Source organism: Propithecus coquereli, unplaced genomic scaffold (assembly GCF_000956105.1).
Source record: "Propithecus coquereli isolate 6110/MARCELLA unplaced genomic scaffold, Pcoq_1.0 Scaffold9, whole genome shotgun sequence".
Classification (NCBI taxonomy): Eukaryota; Metazoa; Chordata; class Mammalia; order Primates; family Indriidae; genus Propithecus; species Propithecus coquereli.
In genome coordinates, this window is record NW_012155284.1 from 5,404,080 (window position 1) to 5,429,728 (window position 25,649).

The 25,649-nt window shown below is 42.7% G+C and overlaps 1 protein-coding gene across 5 annotated transcripts in view; it reads right to left on the bottom strand.

The window, feature by feature from the left end:
• Nucleotides 1–439: 439 nt before the first annotated feature.
• PDE8B (phosphodiesterase 8B) overlaps nucleotides 440–25,649 on the bottom strand; it is a 222,531-nt gene continuing 197,321 nt past the window's right edge. For 3 of the 5 annotated variants that reach the window (XM_012664517.1, XM_012664514.1, XM_012664512.1), the window contains 12 exons: nucleotides 24,599–24,641; nucleotides 21,010–21,087; nucleotides 18,786–18,862; nucleotides 17,187–17,351; nucleotides 14,774–14,819; nucleotides 14,218–14,353; nucleotides 13,151–13,349; nucleotides 8,688–8,905; nucleotides 7,408–7,528; nucleotides 5,252–5,419; nucleotides 2,859–2,988; nucleotides 1,296–2,220 (listed from right to left, as the gene is read on the bottom strand). In XM_012664517.1, coding sequence (XP_012519971.1) covers nucleotides 2,111–2,220; nucleotides 2,859–2,988; nucleotides 5,252–5,419; nucleotides 7,408–7,528; nucleotides 8,688–8,905; nucleotides 13,151–13,349; nucleotides 14,218–14,353; nucleotides 14,774–14,819; nucleotides 17,187–17,351; nucleotides 18,786–18,862; nucleotides 21,010–21,087; nucleotides 24,599–24,641 — 1,491 coding nt within the window. In that variant the 3' untranslated portion in view covers nucleotides 1,296–2,110. Of the gene's footprint in view, nucleotides 2,221–2,858; nucleotides 2,989–5,251; nucleotides 5,420–7,407; nucleotides 7,529–8,687; nucleotides 8,906–13,150; nucleotides 13,350–14,217; nucleotides 14,354–14,773; nucleotides 14,820–17,186; nucleotides 17,352–18,785; nucleotides 18,863–21,009; nucleotides 21,088–24,598; nucleotides 24,642–25,649 lie in introns of all 5 variants that reach the window. The other 2 variants (XM_012664513.1, XM_012664515.1) reach the window with 2 other exon arrangements.

Consider the following 25,649-nt stretch of genomic DNA (forward strand, 5'->3'; position numbering starts at 1 on the left):
GTGACACACATACCATCTGAAAGCCTGTATTTCTAACAAATTGACTCTATGGAAGAATATACTAGTTAGCAACTCAGAAGATTATACTAGATTATACCAATAAAGAACAAATGCACTGAAGCTTTAGTACCTGGCTTTCTTAAAGCATTTAACATTCACACGTTAATATTAAAGTTTGAAGTTAACATGAAATTAACTTGACATAACACTGAGTAAGCTGTAATGTTTCATATAGAAAATGTCAGACACCTGATAAATGTTACTTACCAAATGGCACTGAAAGTGAGATGATCAGAAAAAGATTGTCCTTGCCTCAAGCCAGCTTCTGAAGCCTAGACAAATGATCTAGCTCCTTAATAAGGGATTCTGGCATCCTGATTTTAATGTGTTCTGAAAACAAAGTGTGTGACTCATGAAATAAAGGACACTAAACCAAAAATTTGAAATTATGAAAAATTTAGGCCAAAGAGGTAAAATAAAAACAGTTGCTAGGAATGAAAAATGGCTGTAAGAATTTAGTTACAAGTACTTCACAAAAACATTTCATCACATTTACATAATACAGCATTACAATGCAAAGCTGGCTGCCGTCCTGACCAAACATGTTTTCTTATCTAACAAAAATAATTTAGATACATTTCTTTGTATGGAATTGTCATATGTTTCCATTTTTGGTACAAAACATAGAAAAAAACATTGGCACATTATGTAGTGATAAGTCATTTTTTTCTCCCCATGTACTAGTTCCAAGTATTCTGCATTCCAGTTTTTATTTGGAAAAAAGTAATTACTGATTCAATTAATTCAGTCTCTCTTTAGACTTCTTAAAAATGCAGCATGGAGTACAGAGGAAGAAAAACAAAGATATTTTGTTTACTGAGTTTCTAATATTTATAATACATAGAGAAGGGTTGGCTGGTAAGAGAGAAAGGAAAATCTCAAGTCTGACTTTATGCAGATCACAGAAAGTTGTGAAAAGAGCTGTAGAAAAATATGCACTTGTGCTTTAGAAGCTTTTAGCATACAATTAATAGCTTAAAATAGTATTTACTGCCTCCCCATATGCCTATTTTCTGATGTATTTACACATCATGCGATTTTTTCTTTTACATCATTAAAGCAGATGGCATGATCTCAAATATAGATAGGTTAAAAATATCTGAACCTTGAAACTTCCCCTATCCCCTCCCCAAATGTATAGGTGGTGCACAGCACAACATACTCCATGGGCTTATGCCCAGAAAATTTAGAGTTTAATAAAAAATTTAAACAGTAAATGTATATAAATTTTTTTAAAAAAAATCTTGTCGAAGGGCATTCAGATTTAATGGCTTTTATAGAATACTCCGTATAGTGTCTTGTGGCTGTCTCTGAGAGCCAGAAGTAAGGGACACTCATGGATTGCCCCCAAATGAGATGCCACCCCCTCCCCCATCATGGATAGCTTTCTGTTAAGATGAATCCCTTTTACATGAAAAGGACTACACAGGGTGCTGCTACCAGGCTAGAGAGGGCACTCATTTACTTGGGAGTTGCACCAGCGACCAAAGAACCACCTAGCCATGGAGGCTGTGAAGCTAACTAGTTTATCAATAATTTGGTCCTAGTTGTTTTGCTCATTTTATGTAGTTTTTTTTCTTAGATATATCTTTTCAGATAAGCTTCTTATGAATCCTTCAGACCAATGCTCTTGAGGAAGATAGTCAAGCTCAACAGTGGTGGTGAGAGATGAGCTGAACACTAGCTAAGCTACTTAGTCACCATCCAGGGAGATGAGCTCACGGGCACCAAGTCCTTGCTTCTTGTGTCCTGCCAGTTACAGTGAATCAGCTTCATGGTTTGACAAGGGCACAGAGGATGACAGCAGAGCAAAGGCATTTGCCAAGTATTTGTTCTGTCACTAAGTGATTGTTCCAAAGAACGTTTTTTTTCATGTAATGTAACTTTCTAATAATGAAATTTGGGGACTTGAATGATTCAAGGTCAAATATTAAACATTAGCTCCTTCACCTATACCTGTCATTGTCATATAAAGGAAAGCCTCTTGTTTACACTACTGTGATTCACAGTGCCCTTTGTAGATCAAGAGGTCCCCTTCTCTGGCTTGGCTTTAGCTTTCGGATGGAAGCCTCAAACTTTTGCACTTTAGGTCATCTAATGTCTTCCAGTGTTTGTAGTTATCAGCCAGATGTTGCATCAGGGCTGGCAGATGTGCAAAGGCTGCAAGGACAGAAAAGAATTAAAAGAAACTTGTTAAATTAAGTTATACCCCAGGAGCATTTGTTAAGGCTGGGGCTCTCTGGGAGAAGTCTAAGATCAGAATTGGAGTACCCTAGGTCAGGCCTTAGGCTGTAAGTGAACACACAAGCATGAGGACAATTCATTAAGCACTAGTTTCTGAAATACAGGTCCTTTTAATTAAAAATTCAAAAGCTATTGTATCTTCTGTTGGAAAAGTGGAAATAAAAATAAAAGCTGTTTATCAGTGACATTATCAGAAGAACCTGCTCTGTGATTTAGAGCAGACTCAATACATTTTGCATTCTTTCTAGAATTTCCTCCAATGATAGAATAAAACTGCTATAAGCTTTGGAAACATGTCCTTTGAAGAGGAAAGGACTTGTTTAGCCAGTTATCATCCATTAAGTCTTCTGTACACAAGGTTCTGGGCCAGGTGCTGGGGACACAAAAAGTACACATGAGCCCCACCCTACCTAGCCACAAACAGCTGACAGCTAACTTTTTAAAAATAATACTTCATTTGCTTTTAGGCCCAGCCTATGTCATTAAAGGTAATCATCATAAAGCATAACAAAACATTCTTTGTGGATGACAAAATAAAACAGTAACTGTCTTACCATCCCAAGCATCAAACATGTCGGTTATGAAGTAGTCAATGAAGGAGATCTGGGACTTGGGGATGCTGCAGGTATTCCGGTCGAACACTGGCATCACCACAGGTAGCCCCTGTCTCTTCTCTTCATCAGTCTGTAAGAAAAAACCACCACCACACAGGGCTGAAGGGCACATGAGACACTTTCATAGTAACATCTTGTTTCTTAGAACAACTCTGTGACAATGGGTCATTATCCAATTTTACAATTGAAGAACTAGGCTCAGGAAGGTCCTGAGACCTAAGTTAACCACCGCAGGTCTGACTTTCAAGTCTCTTACATTTTATGCTATACCATAGCCCCTTCTGACGCATTGATCTCAGGGTATTTAGCCCTTCCTCTGTGATCTGTTTTTATTATTGTAAGGTCAAAAATTATTTTCAAAGTCATACCAATACAACTTCTCATATCAACCAATACTAACTGATGTTTACACTGAGGGTGCAGAAGCAATAGTGGGAAAAACTGCTAATGCCTTAGCATGACTCAAGAAACTAGCACCAAACTCTTAATAGTAATAGTCATTGTATTATTCACTGCCCTAGGTTTGCAGTTTTAAAAAGTTTCACTTAGGAATTAGCTCTTTGAAGCAGTAAGAATTATTAATTTTATTAGGTCTTGACCTTTGAGTGTCTTTAATATTCTGTGTGACAAAATGGGAAGTACACATAAAGCACTTGTGCTGCATACCAAAGTGATGGTTGTCTTGAGAAAAAACACTTATGCAATTGAGTTGTGAGGTGAACTAGCTGCTTTTTCCATGGAGCTCTATTTTTACTCAAAAGAATGTCAGACAAACTATTGTTCAGATTTTGGAATTAGGCATGCAGCTCTCTCAAGGTGTGTGGAAGTCTGAGTATTAGGCACATTAAAGTGTATATTCATACGTGTAAGGCCATAATTCATTGAGCTGAATATTAAGATCCACATTTCCTGGTGGGGTGCTGAGCCAGAAGCCAGCTAATCAGAAGCCTCATTTGTAACATTTCTGCTTTTTAGGTCATACTGGCCTGTGAACACTAGTACATTCCTCTTTGGGAGAAGGACACCTAAATAAGAAGCTTGCATCAAAGAACTTAAAAGTGCTTCTTTCTCACTCTCCATTCACGCGCTTTGAGAGTAACTGGGAGTAGGCCTTCGCGTCCTCTCCGTGGGTCCTGGGAAGGCCATTAGTGGCCTCCTGCCAGCTCCTGGCTCAGCTTGCTCATTTCAGCTCAGTCGATCAAGCAGCCTTAAAATACCCACTGGGGTTCAAGGAGTAGTTTGGTTTTTTCCCCCCTATTCTCTCTAGCAAGCTCAGAACTGCCTGTCCTACTTTCCTTCAGTTCAGGGGTTCTCTTCATAGCCTGGAAAGCTGCAGTTAATTTACTAGGTCCTTTGCTGGCCATTCTTCCTCCCAGCCCTCCTTGACGCCAGCAGCTATTCTTTATCCTGCCTCAGTGGTACATTTCAGCCATACAGACGCCCCCACGCCCACTCTGGTCAAGCACACTACTTGTGGCTACTTGTCTCTCTGTCACACACACATACACATGGTCCTTAGAGCCTTTCCTCTAGAAATAGGGCTCTATTTAAAATATCATCTTACATCTGTTTTCTAGATTTTTCTCCGTTAACTCCTCTTTATACTGCCACAGTTAAAGCAGTTCTCCTTATATAAAAATTTTATTTTCCCTCCTTAATTTTGCTCATAATGCTTTGTTCTCCCAGAAAGTCTTTTCCTATTTCCGTATTTCTAAAGCTCCCTTTTATCTAGGAAAAAAAACCTCTCTGAGCTCCCATAGCACTTATAACATATACTTCCTCTAGGTATACTTTTATTTATAATTTATATTTTTTTAAAAATAGGGACTCACTCTGTCACCCAGGCTAGAATGCAGTGGCCAGATCACAGCTCATCATAGCCTGGAAGTCCTGGCCTCAAGTGATCCTCCTGCCTTGGCTTCCAAAAGTGCTGGGATTCAAGGCGTGATCCCAGCCTAGGTGTACTTTTCATTTTTTAACCAACATGTGGACCTACCTACATCTTTCTACCCCCACCCTCCGCCCTGGGATTGTGAGCTACTCGTGGCAGCAAAGTATCTTAACTCATGCTTGTGTTCCCCCAGTGCATGAATGAAGGATTTCCCAGTTTTTGTGGAAGTTCAGGATCCAACAGTTTGAGGAAGAAAAGTCCCCCTTCTCCTAGGGAGACTTCAGTTAGTGATCAGCCACACCACTCAGTCCCTCCTCTGCGGGAAACCGTAGAGGAGTAGTTAACAACTGATACAAAGTTACTCAGCTGGAGAATCCCTAGAGTTCTGTGATCCTGGGGCCCATTCCCAGAGGGAAGCAGAGCATCCCTAGGGAGAACACACCTGTGCAAAATACTCCTCGGAGATCCTCCCAGCCCATTCGATGCACAGGTCCAAGGGGCGGCATGGGTTGGCCACGTCAGCACACTTAATCATCATGCGTTTGATCAGAAGTTGGTTTTCAGGAAAGTTCTTCCCGGTAGGGTTGCATTCACAGTCGCTGCCCTCAATCTGGAAAATGGATGGTCAGATCCACGGTTGGTTCAAGACGACAGTGAAGCCCACAAGGGCTGGCTCATCAGGCATAAGCTGGCAACCACCCAGGCACACTTAGGCATGAATGGGACTCAGCAAAGGAGGCTTTTCCTGTCCCTAATTCCATGTATTATGTGCTGATACAGTCTTTACGAAAGCCAACTTAAGCAATACAGAGTTTGAAGGGTAAAGTCCCAGTCGCCCATCCACCCTCACTTCCATTTCTTCCCCAGAGGTAACTGCTATAGCAGTTTGTGTTTTGAGAAGTTTGGTATGTCATCTTACACAAGGAGGGATTTTCTCCCAGTTTTATAGAAAATGTGTAAAAGCAGAGCGTTCAGTTACTTTAATATATTAAAGGTGGGAAAATAGCACATACGTGTGACCCTTCAATTATTTCTTGATTTATTTCTACTTATTATACCTACTCTCTTTCCTGTGACCTGTCCCACTCCTACTCACTCACTCCCTCCCACTTTGTGTTTTTTAAGGCACATGTCCACTCCTGTGTTTTGGCAGTTCTTCCAACTGGATGGTAGGGAGTGTGAGCCATGTAGGTCTGGGACACTTGGATTAGGAAGTGGGCTAGGTGGGAGGTGTGTTCAGCCAGCAGTCACAGGCCACTTACATAGAACGTGGAAGATGGTGATTCTGCACTTTTAAATACACCATCGAATTGACTATGTGAAAAAAGTTAGCTCTCCAGAGCTCTGCCAAGCTGAAAGACTGCATGAAATTTAGGGGGTTTTGTTTTGTTTTGAGGCTAGACCTGTTTAGACCATCAATGGGCAGAATATGTTCTGAAGGTGGTTTTGATTTCCTACCATTGGGAAGATACTGCCTATTGTAGATACTTCAGTAAACAGTAAATCTCAACACAGAGTTGGAGGCTTACATGGACAGATGACCTTCCCAATTCTAAATTCCATGATTCTGTATGTTTCCCTTTTCAGTCCCCAGATCCTTGCTCCCATAAATCCTCTGTGCAAGGAGAGGGCCCTGGCATTCTCCTGTGGAATCCCTGGGGATGGGGTGGACACTTTCCCTCCATCCAGGCTAGTCATGTGATGGTCCTGCACAGACAGTCTCCTTACTGGTCAGGCTACTTTTTATAATTTTTTTTTTTTTTTTTTGAGACAGAGTCTCACTGTGTTGCCCGGGCTAGAGTACCTTGGCGTCAGCCTAGCTCACAGCAACCTCCAACTCCTGGGCTCAAGCGATCCTCCTGTGATCAGGCTACTTTTAAGACAACCATTCATTATCCATCCACTCCTCCAATCTCTTCTGCTCAGCAGAAATGAGCAGACAGCTTTTCTGCCTTTATGAGGCTATTCATAGGTTCATGGTTTCAAAGGACAGTTGATCTCATTTTAAACAAAAGAGATATGAACCTTCCATCCCATGTTCCTAAAACTCAAATTGGTAAGGACCTTAAGGCATGTCCAAGGTACATCAGTAAGTTTTAAAAAATGAAAAACAACTTACGCTTTTGCTTTCTAGTCACTTCAAATATTACTATAGTCTTCAGGTACTGGCACACTTTTAATGTGAAGCAGCAAGACCATGCTTTGTTCTTTAAAATACTCTCCAACTTTGAGGTCTCCCAAGAACTCAAAGAACAGAGGATTAGAAAGGGCTTGGGATTCCCTAACATACCACCATTTATGTCAGTCTTTGCCCATCTGCAGGCTCCTTCCCTCATATTCTGTGGGCCACCCAGCTCTTTTTGTCACTATTAGCTTTTTCCTCAGCACCTTTCTTTCAAGGAGCTCTGAGTTCCTGTGGACACTGTCAATTTATTCTAATCCCCAAGGAAAACAGTGGCCAGTACTTTCAGCCCCTTACCAACTCCTCCAAGCAAATAGTCACCGTGCATTCGCAAACGGGAGAGAAAATGCTTTGGGGCAGAGTTGGCTCTCATGGAAATGTACTCTGATGTAGCTTATGACATGGAAAATGCTCACCTCAGCTGCCAGTGGCTTGTTGATGCTATTCACAAATTTGTTCACATGTTCAAAGTGTTTTGTCATCTCTGTTGCCAAAACCATGTCAATAATAGCCTGGCGCAGTGTTCGATAATGGTTCCTAAAATAACCAGAAGACAAAGGGCCTTGTTCACATCGTGTCCAGAATTAGAACTGTTCTGCCACATTTCACCACACTTCCTACAACCTAGGAGGAAGCTGGGGCACAGAGTTAGGAAATGAGTGCAGGTCACAAAAGTTTACCTGCGTGTTCCTCCCAATGAGCCAGACTTGCGGACACTATTCCACTTCCCCCGATGACAGCTGACCCTTCCTGATATCATTTATGAATATTAAAAAAAGAAGACAGTACCTGTCACATATTTTAAAAGGTGATTCCCTTCTACCTTCCCTTGAGAACATCAAAGCAGTGAGGTAGAGGGAAATGACAGATCGATACAGCCACCAGATGAGTTGTCCCACTGCATTCTGTGCGGACACAGTGATGCCTACTGCAGAGAACTGTCATGATTTCTTTCAGTGATGGCATTGGAAGAAGATTTTCTTGTTGATAAGTAATTCTCTAGACTGCAGCTGAGAGAAGTTGTAATGGATAGAGCAATAATCCTGCCCCAAATTACTGTGCAATTCCTATCTTTTTCTAACTTTAAGAGCCAGAATAGGGGGACTGAATAAAATTGGCTGTTGAAAAGAATTTTTTCTGTGAAAGTTTAAAAACCAGTCATTAAACTGGAATAACTGGTCTCCAACTTTCCCCAGGTTTCTGGAGACCAACCTGATACATTCACATAGACAAGTGGTCCTGAGGCCCAAGTAAGCTCTGTGCTCTGTCCATTGCCCTCTCCCAGGTGTTTGTCACTAGCCTTGCTAGTGCTGTGTGGAAGTTCCCACACCCTGACAGTAGGGTTGCTGACAGGCAAGGGGAACTGCTCCCATCTGTTCACATTTGGCCAGCTCTCGCCAGAAGAGAACACAGGGCTGGGGGAACCTGCCCAGCCCTTTGGGCTCCAGCACCTCTGCTGGGACCTCCTCATGAGGTAGGATTTTAAGTGGCCCGAAATTGATCTGGGCAAAGACAAGAGAGGATACATTTCCCCTGAGTTACACAAAAGACAGGATGTCCTCCTGGGAGGGTAAAAATATCTGTTATACTTACTACTAATAAAATCAACATTGATGTAGTGCTTTTGGGTGTATAAAACATTTTCATGAACTCAGTGAAGACCAAAAGAGATTTTAAAACATGAAACACAACGAACCTGTCAATGTTCTTGAAAATGTTGCATTTGGTGTCCTTGACTGTGAGCTGGAAGGCCAGGGCCGTGTGGTGACTCTCCAAAACAGCAGTGTCATTATAGAGCACAGCAAGTTCACTGCCTGCGTTGCAGAGGAAAGAGTTGGTCCTTCCTGGGTGGTCCACGTCATGGACTGTGGCAGCAATCAGGGCTGCCACCTCATCCAGCTGATCAAGGCTTCCCTGGGATAAGGAGGAAGCAAGGCTGAGCATTACCCACTGGGTCTTGGAGACCTGCCTCCATTCCTGTCTGCCAGAAGGAGAGGGACCAGGGGATTTGGGCTTTTCGGAATGTTCCTTTAGCCTGCAGAGGCTTCTGACTTCCTACATGTTGAGAGGCAGTCTTGGACACGTTGCATTACCTTACTATGCTGTGTATTATCTGCTGCAGTATAGCAGCTACCTAAATTCTTTCTCCGGAGTTAACTCCAATTCTCCAGGAAGCAGCCATACAGGGCTCCTGAGTTGGCTGTTGTGTGGTATTGCTGTGACTCTCCAATAAGTGGACACAGCAGAAAGTAGCCTATGACCACAAATATTTTATTTGCCTACTTACGAAAAGATTTTGAGAGAGCTGGTAGCAAGTGGCATGGATATAATGAAGCTCTTCACTTGATGGTGAAATGATTAGAGCCAAGCAGTAAAACAGAGCCAAGCAGTAAAACAGGGCCAAGGGGAAGAAGAAGAATTTTACCAGGAAAACCAAGGCTAAGGGGAGAGGCTCTTACAGCTAAGCACAAATTTCAGCCCTGGGCTAGCAGGCAGCAAAGGCAAAAAGGGAAACCCTCTTTCTAAAGCTCTCTTTATGTGATTAAAGAACACAAACCAGAGCATCCAGGGATATAAATGTTTTTTGAGCTGGCAGCTTTAGGGGGAGGTTATCAAATGGGCTACTGTTATGTAAGAAATGCTGTACTGTGAATTCATTATTTATTGGGTGCCTACTGGGTACCAGTTATCATGCACAGTGCTGAAGCTACACTGATGATTTATACTGGCACAGTCTCTGCACTAATCGAGTTTATAATCTGGAGGGAGAGAGACAAATTTAAAAACACAAACAGAAGTAATTTATTGCAAGATGTGCTAAAAGGAAAGCACAGATGCTCTGGGAGTGCAACGATCTAGTTTAAGGCAGCACTGTTCATTAAGTTTTGTGTGATGACGTAAGTGTTTTATATTTATGCCATCCAATACAGGAACTCCTAGTCACATGTAGCTATTGGACACTTAAAAGTGTGGCCAGGGCAATTGAGCAACTGAATTTATTTTAGTTTTAATAGCCTTGTGTGGCTAATGACTATGATATTGGATAACACGGGCTCAGAGGGTGGTCAGGGATGTCTTCTCTAAGGAAGCGATTTCTATGCTGAGACTGAAGGTGCGCAGGAATTCGCCAAGTAACAAGTGGCAAGGGAGAGAATTCCAGGTAGAAAGAACAGCCTATATGAAGCTATGGAGGTCAGATGGGTTTATTCAGGAAACCTAAAGAACATCATTGTGGCTGAAGGATCGTGAGGGGGACAGTGGTCCCCAGGATAAGGCTGGAGGGGTCGGCATAGCTTTTGGTATTCCCAAAATTTGCTCTCTTAGGCTTATGGGAAGAAACATTGCTTCTCAGGTGAGGAACAAGCCTGAAGCACAGCTCTGTCCTGTAAGGACACCATGACTGGCCGTGGGGCTACACATGCTTATGTTGGCTTCGGGTTGTAGTGGGCTTCCCTGAAAGCTCTGTCCCCACCAGACGACAGCCATTTCCATTTTGAATCCTGATTCATGGGGCTGGTGAACGAGCCTGGGCCCCAGTCAACAGATCAGGTTTCCTGAGCAGGGACAGCAGCAGATGTTTTTTCAGTTCTTCTCAGATCAATTCTGCAGTGCCCAGGGCAAGCAAGCTTGCATGCCCCGTTTCACTGCTGGTCAGGAGAGGCCACAGGAATCTGCAGGTGCAGTCAGCTGTCTCCTGGCTCAGGACCCGGGACTACCCCAACTCGGGCTCCACCCACTGAGTACCCCTGTGCAGTGAGAACCCATGGGGCCCAACCTTTGAGCCTCAGCCAGTGCTCCTGTAGTATGTCCAATCCTGCTAGAGTCTGGGACCAGTTTACTTCTAAATTTTTCAGTGAAATAGATTCAAGTAACTGGGGTAGAAAATGCAAGTAGCACTAGATGAGATGTGCCTTTCCTTCTAGTTTACACTGATTTAAACCACGAACTCAATGATGATGGCACTTTTACAAAGGTACCAATAATGGGCCGTGCCCTGCAGTTTGGGTGGGCACTAACAGTGCAGTAAGAAATGGTGGGGAGGTAAGAAGAAGGCTGGGCTTGCCCACTAGCAGAGGAGAGAGGCAAGGCCCTACATGGGGAGGGATTGTCTGTGGAAGAAAACTCCACCAAACCCACAACTGGTGAAACTCCAAACCCTTGGAGGTGTAGACATCTCTGCATAGGTTTTTCCTTCTTAACCAGCAGTAGTAGATTGGGTTCACACTGAGGAGATTGGTCAGAATGAGTTCCATTCCAGATTTGCCTTTCAAACAGTTCCTTATTCAGAATGAACAGTCACTTAACCCCGAGAATAAGAACAGAATGCTGCCTATCCTGGCCTCTCCACTCCCAGTGGGTCCTGGGAATCAGGGAACATCGGAAAAGGATGGGGTCCCTAACAAACTGAAGGGGCCTATCACCTCTGGGCAGGTTATTTCTATGGCTGGGTTGAGCATGCTTTGAAACAGTGACATTAAGAATTTTAGCCTTATCACATAAAGAATGAGGGGTGACAGATGACATAAGGAAAAGGCAAGAAAGTATTTCCCTCGCTGTCTTCATCAGTGGTAGCAGGTCTGGTAGAAGATGCCGCAAGAATAAATCTTGCTGGAAGCATCTCATGGCAGACTCACCAGTGATCATGGGCTGGTGACTAAACCCCTGAGCACAGGAGCCCTCCAAGCCCAATGCTCTAAGGTTCCTCACAGCTCTAAATTTTCTGATTCTGTCAGGGACTGCCAGGGAGAAAATGTCTTTTGAATTGAAACATACTGTATCATGTCTAGTCTTAGGCTTGTTTCTATTGCTGTTATTTGAGAAATTCAATCAGACTGAATACACCAGCTGAACTCACAATCTGAGGAAAAATTTTTTGGAGGAGATGTAGAAGGGGGGTGGTAAAGTTACTAAGCATTACCTAATTTATCAAACAATCTATATTTTCCTAGCGTGGTTCTGCTTAAATGAGGTTCATCTGTAACTCAAGACTGCAGTGGCTATAGATCACTTTGCTCTTGGCATTAATGAGCTCGGTGCTAGTCTCAATTGGCAGAGTGTGACCTCAGCTGTATAGTATTTCATGCAGTGCAAAATGCAGGCGTGTGAACCTGCAGTAGCAATCCACAAGTGTTTTAGCTCCTCAAAAGTGTTACAAAAAACATAGGTTGATACCATTATTACTTTTTTAGAAAAGTAGAAGACAAAAATCTTCAATAGCATCCTTCTTGAACCACATTGTTTTCTTGCTGAAGTCTTTGGCAAACCTGAGAAATATCTCCACCTTACCACCTCCCGCCACCCCCATTTTGGTGGCATTTCTGCTCCTTCTACCACCTGTCCTACTATTGCTTTAAGTATCTAGGGTCTTAATCTCTCATCAACACCTGTTCTAAGAAAATCTAATATCAGAAATTTACAGATTCATGTGAATTTCAGTCTCTACAGGATACTTTGCCTAGGGGTATCTAAATTTTAAGCTTTAGTTCTAATTGTAGCAAAGGAATTTACAAGCTTCATTGTGCAAGTGAAGGTAGTTTGGAAGGAGGGGAGATGGGGATTTCTTGCCAGCTTTAAATAGGGCTGCCCCATGTAAAGGGCAGGGGCTGCCCTGCAAATCAGCACTCACACATGACAGTCTTGAACTCCTAAGTAAGACTAAGGAATGTAGAACTCTTTGAACTATGCAAAAGTCATTAATATGCAGATATACACATTAATACCTGCATAACACACACATATGTAAATCAGTGTAGAATGCCGAATGGCTCATTATCTGGATTGTAGTATACCAATGGCCAAGCCTGATACTAAAACTTAACCTCTAGACCTAGTAACCATTTGCTGTAATAATCAAGTTCTGTCCTACAACCCAGTAACACCAGAACTCCTAGTGAACATTTGGAGAATGGGTTCACGGATCAAGCCATGCATAAAGGAGGTCTCTGTCGTGGCATAAATTGTTATTTTAAGCATTTGGGGGAGAGGAGGGCTAGGAGAAAGGTCCATGTCTTTACAGCACCAAAATGACTGGTCAATTCTGGTAGCCAAAAAACTGTCAAATTGGTTGCAAAATAGCTTTTTGCCTGATGTAGTTACTAAGATCAAGTTCTTGGATCCCCAGTCCCAGCAGATAGGTAGATCATGATGTCAAAATTCTACCTTCACTCTTTCCTTTCCAAGGAAGAAAGCTGTGGCATGGAGGACATCCGCAGCATGGGTGGAGTTGTGGTAGGCATTGGAGGAGTGGTAGTTGGCTTCAATCACTTGGAGCCAGGCCCGAAGAGTGCTTTCAGAACAGTTTAAAAATTCACATACTCCAAACCGGGAGAAGACCTTTAAGCCCAGGTAAACCAATGGCCTGGAAAATAGGAAAACAAACCTTGGTTCATTGTGTTCACTGACCCAGAAACTATTTTCTTTGAGGATATTGGAAGATGGAGGCATTTTTCTTCTAATGATAGCTCTGCACACACAGCGTAAAAATGTCTCCTCCGAAAATTAATAGGAGGTAAAGCATCTCTTCCTCCCCAGCCTCCTCTTTGGAACTAAGAGCTTCATTGTAGTCAATGCAAATTATTTCTAGACTATCTCTAAGTCACAGGCCCTTCAGTGGCTCTGACAACCAAGTAAGGTTCCCTGGCTGTCCTCCATCTCCACTTCCACAGAAGCCCTGCACTTTATGTTCCCTAAGGAAGTTACTGTGCCTACAGACAAAAGGCAGGGCTTGGGTGGTCTCAGTAAAGTCCCATCATTTGGATTATGTTACTTATTTACTGGAGAGAATCATTCATATCTTACAGGCCAACACTGTTGGGAAAAAACAGCCTTGTCCCAGTATAGAAAAGGACGTTTATAGTTTCCTAATCTTTTCCCTGCCTACAGGCTAGATCAGAAGAAAAATCTATAGTGCTCTCAAATTCATTTCATGGGCTGCCGTCAATAAGTTTGGGGCTGAGATACTTAGAACTTGGGCTCAGTAGCACAAAGGAATGGCCTACGGATACTCGGGCTGATCCCACGGCTCACTAACATGTTGTTTCCATGAAGGAGCTCCCGAGGGACCACCGTCCCTCAGCCTGTTTGACATTCCTTCAACATGGCACAAAAGCTAGGACCTGTGAGGTCTCTTGTGGCAAGGACACACATCGCCCTCAAGGTTTCCAGCTGTGAAAGTCTTGAGCGTGGCCATCGTTCCTGTCCTGCCCGTAGCCAGACAAATCATATACCTTTTATGTGTAACTGCTTCCAATTCAAAGATGTTGAAGTCCCAACTTTCCTCATTGTCAAGTAATTGAGCGACACAAGGGGGAACATCGTTGATGGTTACGGGCATCGCAAGGTGACTGTGACTCTGGTGCACGTCTGAGCAAACAAAAGGGATGGGGGAGGCTGGTCAATTGTGGAATCTTGAGTGCCCTGGAGCATCTTTCATCATTTTTAGGGTTGCTACTAGAAAGAAAATCTTGAACTTTCAAGGGTAGGAAGATTTTCACTTCAAGGTTCTTCTCTTACACATTACTAAATTTCAAGACCCCCCCGGGAGGAAAATAACTCAGTTTCACCATCTGTTTAAATGTATAGAGATTTGCAATTCTTATTCTAATAGTGCTCAGAGAAGTAATTTTAATTAGGAGACCTAGTTTCAAGTGTAGACTACGGAGATGCTTAAATTCAAATGAGACCAAGTAACACCAAGGTCCTCCCAAAATAATACTTTCAACGCCGGGGATGGCACAGGCTAGAGACAGGTTATCAGCAACCAGTGGATAGATGAAAACTTACTCTTAGTAAACACATACTCGTTTCCTGACAACCTTCTCAAGCCATCCTGGAATAAAGAAAGATGCTGTTAGAAGCATGCTTTATATCCCATCACCATTCTCTCATTTCCTTCATTACACAAAGATTTCAATCCTGAATAACAATCGATCTGGAACTCCAAGTTGAAGCAGAGCTCAAAATTAAATCAGAACAGCTATAAAGACAGATTACCCCTTTCCATGGCTATCAGTCGCAGGAGATGGAGACTTGGGAATAAAGTGGACGTGACAGCATTCAGGACTCACACCTGAGCCATGGGTTGGCTCTGTTCTCATGAGGCATTTTGAAGCCACATAAGTGAAAGCATAGAAGTGATCTTGCTTTGAATACATGGAAATTTGAAGGGATCCCACTCACCCACAGAGTGACCGTTATTCTTGTGTTTTTAAAGGAGTTGAAGCCATGAACCGCATTTTGGGGATGATGTTTTAATGTAAAGTCTTAAAAAGGCTGGGCTAATTTTTGACTAACATCTCAAGTAATTTTTCTCCAACTATATTTTCTGTTTTGAAACGTGAGCATTCCTGCCAGCCCTTTTTTTTTTTTTTTTTTGAGACAGAGTCTCACTCTTTTGCCCGGGCTAGAGTGAGTGCCATGGCATCAGCCTAGCTCACAGCAACCTCAAACTCCTGGGCTCAAGCAATCCTCCTGCCTCAGCCTCCCAAGTAGCTGGGACTACAGGCATGCACCACCATGCCTGGCTAATTTTTTCTATATATTTTTAGTTGTCCAATTAATTTCTTTCTATTTTTGGTAGAGACGGGGTCTCGCTCTTGCTCAGGCTGGTCTCGAACTCCTGAGCTCAAACAATCCGCCCGCCTCGGCCTCCCAGAGAGCTAGGATTACAGGCGTGAGCCACCACGCCCAGCCTCTGCCAGCCTTTTAAAGAAAAGTTTCTAGATCTGAAGTCTTTGGAGAGGCAGCATAAGAGTAGATAGACAGGATTCCAATGTTGTGCCATTTACTGGCTCTTGAAACTTTTTAACTAGGTCCAAATGTTCCTGAATCTCAGTTTCCTTCCCTCTACCTTCTATCCCTGAGTACCTAATTATTTAGATCTTTGATTAAAGGTCATTTAGAATTGCTTACTTGTCATCCCCCAAAAATATATGCTAAGGTTTAAAGTAATGTTAATGAAGGGCTCCCCTGAAGTCACACCTTGGATCTTTAGGCTAAGAGCTCAATTTTAAAAATTAGATCAGTGGGTAAATAACAGTAGCCACAACTGTCCTGCCTCTGAGGAAGGTACCACAGGAGACTCCTGTTTTTCCTTGCCTTTCTCTTTCTCCACTTCCCCCCTAAAATGAGAATGAGGAGGAATACTGGTTCTTCACAGCCTCCTCTGGAGAGGAAACCCAAGGTGGCCTGACAGCAGGGGTTGGGGAGGGCAGGCACACAGCTTGTTCCTGTAGCCAGATCCCCCTGCTGCAGGGCCGCCGTGGTGGCCGTCTCTTGCTGGACCCTTGCATGCTCTCTAGAGGCTGCGGTCTGCACTGCATCGGATGGGGCGACCAAGGCCAGCCCAGCGGCAGGAAAGGCACAGGAGGGTCACTCAAGTACAGGCCAAGAATGGACCAGAAAGCAAGTCACCACTCAGCATTTGGTGGCAGGGTTAGACAGAAACCTTCAAAGTAAAACTCTTGGACTTTGTTTTTCTCCTAAAGAATTCTTCAAGCGTCAGCCTCTGATGAGGAGCTCAATTAAATAATTTGACTTTTCTGCTTTTTCTTTACTTGCTGATAGAGATGATGATTATAGCCAAACAGATCACAGCAAAACACCGGAATAGGATGGGTCCCTAGAAGTCAGCTACTCTTGGTGGTGCAAATGGTGCTTCTTGCTGTGTGGCAGGGGTTGGCTGCTCCTCTCCTTCCCCTCCCTGAGCCAGAACAGCTCCACTCTGCTTTCACCTGATTAGAAAGGCAATTTCCATATAAACTGTTATTTAAAGAAAGGATTTATAGCTAAGATTTTGGAAACTGCTGCAGTCTAAGTACAAACCCTTTCATTACATAGAGAGGCTGAGGTCCAAGGAAACGTAGCTGTGATCCTCAATCAAATTGCACCTGATGGAGGGAAGAGGCAGCAGAGAGGGCCCACGGGAGCCCGTCCCGCACAGTTGGCCCTCTGTCAGCTGCCACGCTCTCCTTACGGGAATAGGGTTCTCGGCAACTGGTCAGCCAGCCCCGTGGAAGAAAGATAAAGGCAACAATGACTTGAACACCACCATGCACGTGACACGTAGGTTTCGATGCAGTTGCTTCTCATTATGCTGTTAGCCTAGACCACGGTCATGCCTGCACCTATGGGTGGCTGTTCACACCCGAGCCGCGCTTGAGAGTGCGTTTACTTCCAGTTTCACCTCACCACTCACCGTCATCAGGCCTCCAACGAGGTCACTGGTGTGAGGATCTTCCTCCTTGGTACCCAGCTGAGGGGAGTATAGTTCTGTGGTCCGTAAGATCTCTAGAACTCTATCCAAGGCTTCTGCTACCGTGACTGGGCTGTTTTCTTGGGCTGCGTTGATTATATTTATAACCTAAGGAAGCAAAAAAAGAACAAATTTGAGAACATTAGGATTCTACTTCCCAAAAGTCATGTATATGCCCAGAATCCAAAAGAAATCAGCTGGTGACACGTCTTACTGTTCTAAATGACCAGTGCTTAGCGGCACTGCCCCCTCTTCCTGAAGCATGCTTTGCGCCCCACGCCATTGCTGGTGTTCTCCTACCCCAGTGACTACATTTCCTCAGGCTCCTTTGCTGACCCTTCTCCTCTAGCTCTCTTCTACAGGCTGGAATTCCTCAGAGATCAGTGCTGGGCCTCTCTCTCGCTTTATAGTCCTTTTGGGAATGATGTTTCATTTCCATGACTTTGGACACATGAGCCACAGCCAAGGCTGCGGCTCTCTGACTAACCTCCCAGCCCTCAACTCCCGTTGCCCCCAGGCTTGGAAATTCAACTGCCTACCTGACGTATCTGCTGGACTATCTTACACTCTTAAACTCATGGTCTTGTTCCCCTTTCCCCATAACAAGCACACAAACACAACAACAAAATCAAAGACAAAAGCTGTTCTCCGTCCCTGGTTTCCACGCTGCAGTAAGCAGCAGTTCTGTACACCTCAGGCGCAAACCAAAACCCTGCGAGGCCCTGCTTGACATACCACTTCCCTCTTTCCTCTCCCCGCCCTGACAATGTAATTCTCTACCAAGTCCAGCTGGTGCTACCCCCAAATGTTTCTTGATCGATGCATTTCTCTCCACCTCCACTGCTATAATTCTAGCCCAGCTACCACCATTTCTCTTCTGGAATTCGAAAACAGCCCCTAATTGGCCTCACCTCTTGCACTCTTGCCACCTCCAATCCATTCTCTGCCTAGTGGCTGAGTGTTCAACACACACACCTAAACACATCACCGCCCCACCTTCACCTCTTCAGTGGTTTCTGCTGCACATAAATGAAGCTACGAACTCCTATTACAGCTCAACTGACCAGAACAAGCTGCGCCCTGCCCAGCCTCCGGCATCATCCTCTCTCCTCTGCTTGCCAAGCTCCAGCCACCCTGACTTTCTTTCAGCTCCTCAAATGCTCCAATCCCCTTTTTCCCCACCTTGGTGCTTTTTCCTTTGTCATTCCTGCTGCCTGGACTCCTCTTCTCTCCCCTTTTCTCCTGACACCTCACACTTCAAGTCTTGCCTAAAACGTTACTTCCTCCACTGAGGCCTTCCCTGACCACCCCTCTCGGCACCCAGTCTGCATTAGGGCCCTACTCTGATTTTCTCCCATAGATCCCTGTTTGCCTTCATAGCCCCGACTGTAAAATAACACCTTATAAATAGGTGTTATTTTATTTAATATCTGTTTCCTCCACTAGACTGTGAACTCCATGATAGCACAGAATGTATCTCTACAGCACAGTCCAGTGCCGGGTGACCCAGACTGCAGGGTGGAGGCAGCGGCTGCCACTCACCTTTGTGATGGGAGCCTCGATGGTCATGGAGTGGATCCTGGCCATGGACGGATAGCGACGATTCTGTAGGCTTGGTGCTGGAGAGAGGCAAGAAAGTTGTGTCCGGTTCTGGCGGCTCAGCTTGGCTGAGCGCCACAAAGGAGTCCCTTCCCACACTGGGAGCCTAATTCTCACAGGACTACCCTGCCCCCGAAAAGCAATGAATTTACCCACGTTTAATTCTGAAAAGGCTGACAGCTCACCCACTATCTGCCTGAGTCTGGAAAGGTGGTCTGGTAGGAAGGCTCAATGAGTCCCAGGTCCACAAGAGGAATTTCAGGGAAGCTTGATGGGCTCCTAAGGCCTCATCCCAACAGCCTAATGATCCCCCAGGACTCTCTCCCCTAAGTCACTAAAGCCCACTCGGGCCATTCCATCACTTCCAGTCCTAGGCCGCTGGCTGCGTAACCAGATAGCTGTGCAGCCAGCATGGGAGGGAGGCTGGTTCCTGCTTAGGGTAGGGACTAGGACAGAGCCCACTCTCAGCGTGAATTAAGGCCGGTCACTTCCCTTTACTCCCCCTTCCCTCACCTTTAGGTTCTAACTCCCAGAAAGCCATTGTGGTTCTAGTTTTAATCTATAGAAAATTTCATTTAAAAATAATTTTTTAACAGGTAATGCTTACACTTGGTTTAAAATTAAAAAGGCACAAGCTTTACTTTAAAAGCACTGTTCTCGTCAGATCTTCCTACACTCCCTCTGAGGCAGGCAGGAGGAGTAGAACCCCCATTTCATAGATGGGACAACTTCACCATCGTCAGGGCCTGACCGCTGCCCAGCCACCTGTGGGGCCTTCTCCTGCCAGCAGCCTTCACAGATTCCTCCACACTCTTCAAGCTCCGCTTCGCCCATGCCGGGGAGATGCCAGTCCCCCTCAAGTTCTACTCCAAAAAATGAGTGAATCCAGTTCATTTCCCTCATCGTCCCCATCTAAAATGTTCTGTCTGTATCCTTAATCCATCTGAAGATATTTCAATTCATATTTTCTTTATATTTTTGGTCTCAATCCTTTGCATGCCCTGTGAATTATCCATCTTGGCCTCGAGCATCTCTGGTCCTTGCTATTTCAGCCACTGTCATACCCGGGCTTCCCACTGTGACCCGAGGGACTGGAAGGTCCTTCACTTGCCCTTTCCTTAAGTTCCCACTCTCCTCTCCTTTCTACCACAGGCACCGACCATCCCTCACGCCCCTAGAACCTGTCCTCCCATTTGCCAAATAAAAGCCAAATGCCTGAGTGTAATCTAAGGTCTGTTCTCAGCTATCAAGCTCTCTGATCTCTGTGGCATTAGCTGCTGGCCACCTCCCTTCTCCATACCCCCTTTGTTCTTGGTTCCTGTGACACTGGACTCACACAGCTCACTCGCAGCTCTCCGGTCCTCTTCGCTGCCCTATTTCCTCCGCCGCCCCTCTCACTGAGGATGTGCCCACAGGCTTGAGCTTGGATCCCCTGTTCCATTAGTGCACACATGTGTGCCCGTGCACCCATGAGAGATGTTCCTCTGCTCATGGCTTCATCTGTCACCTCCTGGACTCCCAAATCCACTTCTCTAGCCCTGAGTGCCTGTCTTGCATTTCAGGCATCTCCACTAAAACTCATCTTCTTCTTACCTCCTAACCTAGCCAAACCTAGAGACTTCCCTATTTTTGTCAATATTACTTAAAATTTTCCAGGCACCTAGGAATGAAATTTCGGAGTTGTCTTTGACTTTTCTGTCTCCCCACAAATCCGATTGGTTACTCAGGTCTATTGATTGAACTCAGAAAATGTTTTGCTAAATTCTGCCTCATATTCTCTGTGACATTTTAGTAAGGGAAAGTAAGTGCATGTAGCAGGTACACTGAAAACTGGGTTTATGTTGGGAGTTGGGAAGCCAGGATGCTGGCCTTGTTTCCCACACCTCCCCACCCCCCCACTAGCACCCAAGGATGACCTTGTCTAACTATCGAAACTGAGTTGCTTGGGTGGTTATGTGGCCCAGCACTTCAGGCCATCGAGGAACAAGCATGGAGTCACTTCAAAGAGAAGACAAGAGAGCATGAAAGAATTTAAAAGCTCTAAAGAATGTTCAGCTTACTGGGAAATCTTAACTTCATGGAGTTTAGACACTGAAGAATTTTTGAACACATTCCTCTGTCATTTTCTACATTTTAAAAAGGTCAAAGAAAACTGGAAACGTCTTACCATCACTGCTTCGAGATGATATCGATTTCACATCAATAGACTCTTTCCTCCTGTTCTTGTATCTGAATGAATGAGGCTCTAGGGGTTTCAGACGAGAAATGGAGGGTGATCAGTATTCAGTGTATTCACAGATGAAGCTCAGATGCATTTTTTTCCTTATTTTCTAAAGAAAACAAGGTTAATTTTCAAGCACTATAAAATAATTTTAAGAAACTGTAAACTACTTCCGAAATCATTAAGATGCACAACATTATCAGTCACATTAGTAGTCAAATGATGCCTTTTTCTTGTGGTGCCACATTACATCATGGCAACGAAGCTTATTATCAAGGGTTATTTAGTTCCACAAATAAAATGTCATTTTGAAAATAAACATTAAAACTTGAGGGAAAATTTTGGGGGGTTCATTTTGACTTGAAGGACAATGTATTCATTTGGGTGGGGAAGGCTCTTAGGGACCTTTATTGATATTTGAGGAACTCAAATACAAGTGAAATCCAGAGATTTTGAATTATTTGAGATAATAATTTGGAACAATTTTGGGCAGCTTCGAAAAGTCAGACCTCTAGATAGTCTTCTAGGTTCCCTCAAGGATGGATTTCATTAAATGATACATACTGCCCATCACAGGAAGGGAAGAGAAGGAGTTTTATAGTCCCAACGATTTCCAACAACTAAACCTTCACCCCTGTCCTTATTTTCTGAGGGGGCAAAAACATTTTTAAAAATTCTGTATAAGTCTTTGCAGACTTTGAATTTAACACTGATAGTGTGCTGTCATGTTAATATAAAAACTAACAAAAAATACATGCCACCAGTGAGCACCGAGGTATAAAAAATATCAAGACAGCAGTGTTGGCTTCAGAAACATGCATTTTCAGGGCATTTGCTTCTTGTGGGAATAACTCATAAGCAAAGAGAAATTTACCCATAATCCAGAATCACTCCTCACTGTGCCAAGAGGAGGCAGACACGCAAGTTCCAATAGGAAGAAGATATTTCTCAGACACAGATAAATGACCATATTCCAATAAGGAAAAAAAAGATGCAATAATGCTTCTTTAAGAATTGTCTAGTGACACCAAAAAAGGTACAAGAGAGTCTATAAAGTTGAGAGAACCAGCTCTAGAGCCAAAATGCCAAAATTCAAATTTCTACTCTGCCATCTAGCAGCTGTGTAACTTTGGGAACGTTACTCAACTTCTCTGTCTCAGTATCCACATCTGTAAAGGGGGGGTGGTGGTGTAATTATTAGCATCTCATTCACAGGCTGTTGTGATAAGTGAATGAGTTAATTCACATATAGCACTTACGACAGTGTCTGCCACATAGTAGGCACGTAGTACATGTTGGCTGTTATTAATTACACCTGTGTATTTACATATGTGTCTTTTTAGACACATGACCATGGTATATTTTCTACTTGCTGTTTTCACTTCATAATATGTCCTAGACACTTTCTTCATTACCTTTTTAACCATTTAGTGTCCTAAAAAATCTGAATTAAATAAAAAATGGTTAGTTCAATAACTAAATCTGAATTACATTTATACAGCATGAAGTGAAGGCAGAACTGCTATGAAGTTCATCTGAACACCACAACCATAGAGCCTTGTCTTAAATGATCTAACTTAAAATATTTACTATCCCTTTGCCTAATTTTTATCTTCTAGACTCTGCCTTAATAATTTTCCTACCTTGGTTATGAAGTTCAGTATTTCTTTATAAAGATACCTATAGATAGTAGTACTTTAAATGACATTGTTAGGATCATATGGCATTTTTCAAACCCTGAGAAACTAATGGTGGTCAATTGTAAGACGCTTGTTTTTAGCCTATTCAGGGACTTAATCTTATACGTTCCTAACATTTGTTTACCAAATAGTAAATTAAATCTAACTTAAAGATTTAAGATTAAATTCAAAATTAACAACCAAGAAAATTACTCAAAATGTAGTTCCTAACCAAAACTAAAAGTAGAGAAGTTAGCTTCAAGGCTGTTTTCCAGGCTGGCTGAATTCCAAATCATTCAATAGAAATTATTGAAAGATGAATGATGCGTATTTTTCCTGATTTTCTCTCATTTACAATTAAGAGAATCTATAGCAATAGAAATGATTAAAAGGTTGGAGAAATTATTCTTCAATAAAGGCTAAAGTCACTTAAATCAAAGAATCATTAGTCATTCTCTCAACAGATGCTTGTAGGATGAATAAAAAACTTAAACCAGAGAAAAGAAGGATAAAGGAGATTTAAGTAGCTGTACTCAGTGGCAAAAAGGAATACTGCATCACAACTATAAAAAAAAAAGCTACCACTTACTGAGCACCTACTATGTACCAGGCATTGTACTATATACTTTAAATATAATAATCTCATTTTATAATTATAACAACTCTGAAAGCTACATAATGCTATCCCCATTTTACTGATAAGGAATTTAAGCTTGGAGAGATTATGTAGATAGCCCAAGGTCAAAGAGCTAATAAATAGTGGAAACAATACTTTCCAAGATGGAATGGTTACAATTTATCTATCAGTGTTCTGTATTTAATGTCTATTATGTACAAGACAATGCTGGGCGCTGCAAAGGATATAAAAATGCTTATAACAATTTTTGCCACCCAGAAGCTCACAAGTTAGTTAAAATGATACCCTTACTCTAAGTGTTATAAGAAATTAGAGCATCTTCAGAAAATGGGAGGGAAGATACTAGTTAAATGCCAGCTACAGCTGGATATTATATATATTTTCTTCTTTAATCCTCATTAACAACGAGATGGGTGTTGTTAATTCATTTTACAAATGGAAAAACTGAAGCTCAGAAAGAGCAAATGCAATCTTTCTGAGTAGGCTGAATATGACCCATCCTAGAATCAAGAGGAGAGACTAAACAATGAGCCCAGGGGCTGACTTTATGCATCAGTGGCTGGTAAAACCACCAGGGCAGGGAATGTTACAATTCTTACAGGAACAAAAATCTGAAATCCCTGAGAGCAGACTGATTTTTTCCTCTAATGGTAGAGCATTCCAGACCTTTCCACATGTACAGGTCATCAGGTCCAGCCCCTCATTTTATAGAGGAGGAAACTGAGGGTCAAACCAAGCCTTGCCCAAGGCATGAGATGAGTGAATGGGGAACTGAAATCGGAACTTAGTGCTCTTGCTTCCCAAGCCAGGGCTACCCACATTTTCTAACTGTGTAGTCGGCTGTTACTGCAAATACAGGGAAGACTGGATATGGTTGAACCACTACCATATTCTCACCTGTGTCATATTCAACCACTGTCTCTCCTAGAATTTTGGGCCACTCTCTATTTTGGGTTTATCTATATGGTATTTAGCCAAGAAAAGAGAACAAAGATGGGAAAGGCATTTGGTAAATAAGGTTGCCATGAATGAAGATTCAAGGAAATTTTAAGGGATTTCTGCTTTTCTTTTGGCTCTCCAACCTTCAGGTATTAGCATTCGGATTTTAGCAATCCACCTTCTGTGGTGGTGAATGTCAATCTAGACCGCAGAGAAACTTACAGACTTGAACCCCCAAATGCCTCCTAAGTATATTAAAGTTAAATTGAAGTGTTCTCACCTGTCTGAGAATTGTCTCCTGAATCACGATGAACCTTGTGAATCTAAAGTTGTTCAAAAGTTTGGTAAAACAAGAGAAAGATTTTAAATATGGCATTTGCTATATTTCCCAAGCAATTTAGTTAAAAAGCTCTGAAGACTTCAAGAAAGCAAGAAGTTACACAGATAATATGAACAGATGAAAGACATACACCAAGTGATAACACTACAAATGCTCTATTAGACACTTACAGAATGTCTGAGCCTGAAAGCAGGAAGGTACCTATGGGACCTACTTTCTAAGCAGGACATCTGAATTGCCAGTCAGCTATTCTCACTTTGACAGTCTACAGAAATGCAGAAAAACAAAACTATAATGAAATTTATATTTTTATAAGGTTAACATATAACTTGTTTATGTTTTAGCTATGTTATAAAATTTTTCTCTAGTATAAAGGTCATCTGAATTTAAGCCTAGAAGTTTTTAAAGCCTTCCTACAAAGCTTTCCAAATGCTCAATTATAGAAAGAATCAATTTATAAAATGTTTCTTCACAATGAGATCTGAACTTTAAATGTAGTTTTGCACCTAGTTCTTTCTCATTATCAATCTTTTTTGTGCTAATGATTTTGTGCCAGTGCCCAATAAATATCTGTCAAGTGACAAAATGAAGTCTTTAACACCAGAAATAATAAGTATGCTTTCTTTGGAGTTCTGCATTTCTTGTGTTTATAACTGACACTGTTAGTGGGGCACATTTAGTTTTATCACACTTAGAATCATGCTGCTTCACTGCTAAATCCACCTACTTCCAGGTGCTCAGACCATTAAACCTTTGTAGCCACTCAATGAATGGGCCAAGTAAACTTGAAAAACAAGACAAGTGAGTGTGCAGGACTGTTCATGGAGGAAGATTAGGATGACTTAGCAACATCACTATAATAGCCAGAAATCCCATCTATATCAGACACAGGCAAAATGTTCCAGCTTGACTGAACCACTGAAAAATAATCATGTAAAACTGAAGTGTTAAAATAGGGTTTTCTATGGACTCTTCTACTCAGTCCATTCCA